This window comes from Cucumis melo, chromosome 3, assembly GCF_025177605.1.
Source record: "Cucumis melo cultivar AY chromosome 3, USDA_Cmelo_AY_1.0, whole genome shotgun sequence".
Lineage (NCBI taxonomy): Eukaryota > Viridiplantae > Streptophyta > Magnoliopsida > Cucurbitales > Cucurbitaceae > Cucumis > Cucumis melo.
In genome coordinates, this window is record NC_066859.1 from 4,386,977 (window position 1) to 4,389,377 (window position 2,401).

Here is a 2,401-nt window from a genome sequence, read left to right on the forward strand (position 1 = left end):
CATCGACCACCCCTCCTAGATAATTTGTTTCTAGTTAAGAATGTGAGAATGAGGGTAAGAGAGAGACTACTAGGGTTTGGGTCTCAAGAGTGTGTGGAAGGAGAAATAAATTTTGAGGGTAAAATGGGAATACATTAAAGATTTAAATGAGAAAAACTGAATCTTTTGCTATATGTGCAAAATTTTAATAACCCAAGTTACATTCTTATTTTTTAAATAGTTTCTATACTTACACTATTTTTTAAAATAATTCTATAATAACACTTAATTCAAGAACAATTTGAAACAAAAGAAACCTAAAAACTTAACCAAAACGAAATCGAAATTTACGTTTTAAGTTTAGTTTTGAGTTAAGTTTTTTTAAGCTCAATCCAAAAGTAAAACCTATTTTTGTCGAGAGAAAAGAAAAAAGGAAAAAGAATAGGAACTAAAAACAAACGTGGATCGGGTCGGGTCGGGTCAATAAAGAGAATTAGGGGATCGGCGTTGGCATTTGGTTTTGGGGATCGGAAACTCATAAACCCCAACTCCTCAGTTTGCGATTTCAGAGCTTTCCAACACAACCAAAAATGGCGACCGAAGAAGAAAGCACTGTTAAGGAGCCTTTGGATCTCATAAGGTTGAGTCTTGACGAGCGTATTTACGTCAAGCTTCGCTCTGACCGCGAACTCCGCGGCAAACTCCATGTACATCCTCCCAAATTACTTCTGTCTTTATCCCTTTTTCTTTTTTCTTTCTTTTTTCTAATTATTATGTTCTCTTTCTATCTCTCTATCCTCTTTAATTGACTACCCCCCAATTGTTATTGTTTTTTCTTTCGATCAAATTAATGCCTTGGAGAACTAGGGTTTTGTAATTGTTTGAATTTCTTGACGGGGTTCCCTAGAAATTTCATTCTGTTGAAAAAGGCGGTATTTTAGCTTCTTCCAGTAAGTAATTAACCTTTCTTCTATTCATGTTTTGCGTTTGGGATGGGGCAGAGGCTGCTTTCGAACTTCTCTATTTTTGGGGGAATGGAAGTGCCCTAATGGTGAAACGTATCGAAGTTAGAGCAGACGCGTTTCACGTAAATCTTACCTTTGGAGATCAAGTAGAAAGATGACTATTTTAGCATGGTCATTATCTACATACATGTTCTCTATTGTGAATGTGTTTAACAGAGGCTCCAAATATTACAAATATTTAACGAATATGGTCAATTGTTTTAGATTAAGATGTTGATTATGATTAGTAGCTGATCACTCTGTTGCATTTCTTTTAGTTTTGAGATGCTATTGTGAATGCAAATTTTTTAGCTTTTCATTCCTTTTATATCATTGATTGATGAGATTTTCCTTTCCTGGAGTTTTAACTGCTTTCTGTTGCGGGCTATCAATTTTGCAGGCTTATGATCAGCATCTTAATATGATTCTAGGTGATGTCGAAGAAAGTGTTACTACAGTAGAAATCGATGATGAGACATATGAAGAAATTGTTCGGGTATGCTTGTTTTCTTCATTAGGGTTGCTTGTAACTTTGTACCATTCTTGGCGTTTAATTTGAATGTAGTAGAGTTAAATAATTGACCTATGAGAACAGTTGAAGTGCATGCTAGTTGGTCAGAACGTCACGGATTAAAAAAAGACGTGTCTTGGTATTTAACTCCATTGTCATGCTATAAAAGAAATATGTACCACATACTAGAGTCCATTCCATAAGAACTTAATTTACAACCATGGCTAGAAAACTACAGCCCAGAAGATATTTGAATGCTCTCTTATTGTCAATTAAATCAGCTGAATTGACAGAAGTGAACACTGGATTACAAGTGTACATTGTGTTTTTAGAGGAAGTAGAAACCTATAGCTCAAAAGTTTGAAGTTCAATACCAAAAGAACAAAAGAAAAGAAAATCCCTGGCCCTCAAGCTGGTTCATTGAGTCTATCCCATACTTTATGTGTCTGAATCCCATATTTTCCCTGTATATACCTTAATTGAAATTTCACTTATTTGTCTATGTTCCTTTCCAGACATCCAGGCGAACGGTTCCGTTTCTCTTCGTTAGAGGAGATGGGGTCATATTGGTTTCACCTCCACTGAGGACTGTGTAACTAAGCCATCAGTCATTTGCGTGCATCTTTAAAGGGAACTTCTTATTCGCCTTCTCTACCAAACTGACTGGAGTTGGAATACTATCAAGTACTCGACCCCATTCATAGACTAGGCTTATCATTTACTTGTTATGCACATGTTCTATTACATAAACTAGTTAGTTGTTTTGATATATTTGAGTGGTAACTATAGTTTTCTGACACTTCAATTGACTGCACAAGTTTAGGGCCTTTCGATTTTGAATGCAAGGCCAAGTAAACAAAACTTGTAATTGTGCATCTATAAGCTAAGCCTTGCTTGGTTTCTTATC

At 35.7% G+C, this 2,401-nt stretch overlaps 1 protein-coding gene across 1 annotated transcript; it reads left to right on the plus strand.

Annotated features, from left to right (window-relative positions):
* Window positions 1-378: 378 nt before the first annotated feature.
* LOC103485621 (sm-like protein LSM3B) lies at window positions 379-2,401 on the plus strand. The gene is made up of 3 exons (XM_008443298.3): window positions 379-686; window positions 1,384-1,479; window positions 2,010-2,401. Exons 1-3 carry the CDS (start codon window positions 570-572, stop codon window positions 2,088-2,090), a joined length of 294 nt encoding a protein of 97 aa, XP_008441520.1. The 5' UTR covers window positions 379-569; the 3' UTR covers window positions 2,091-2,401.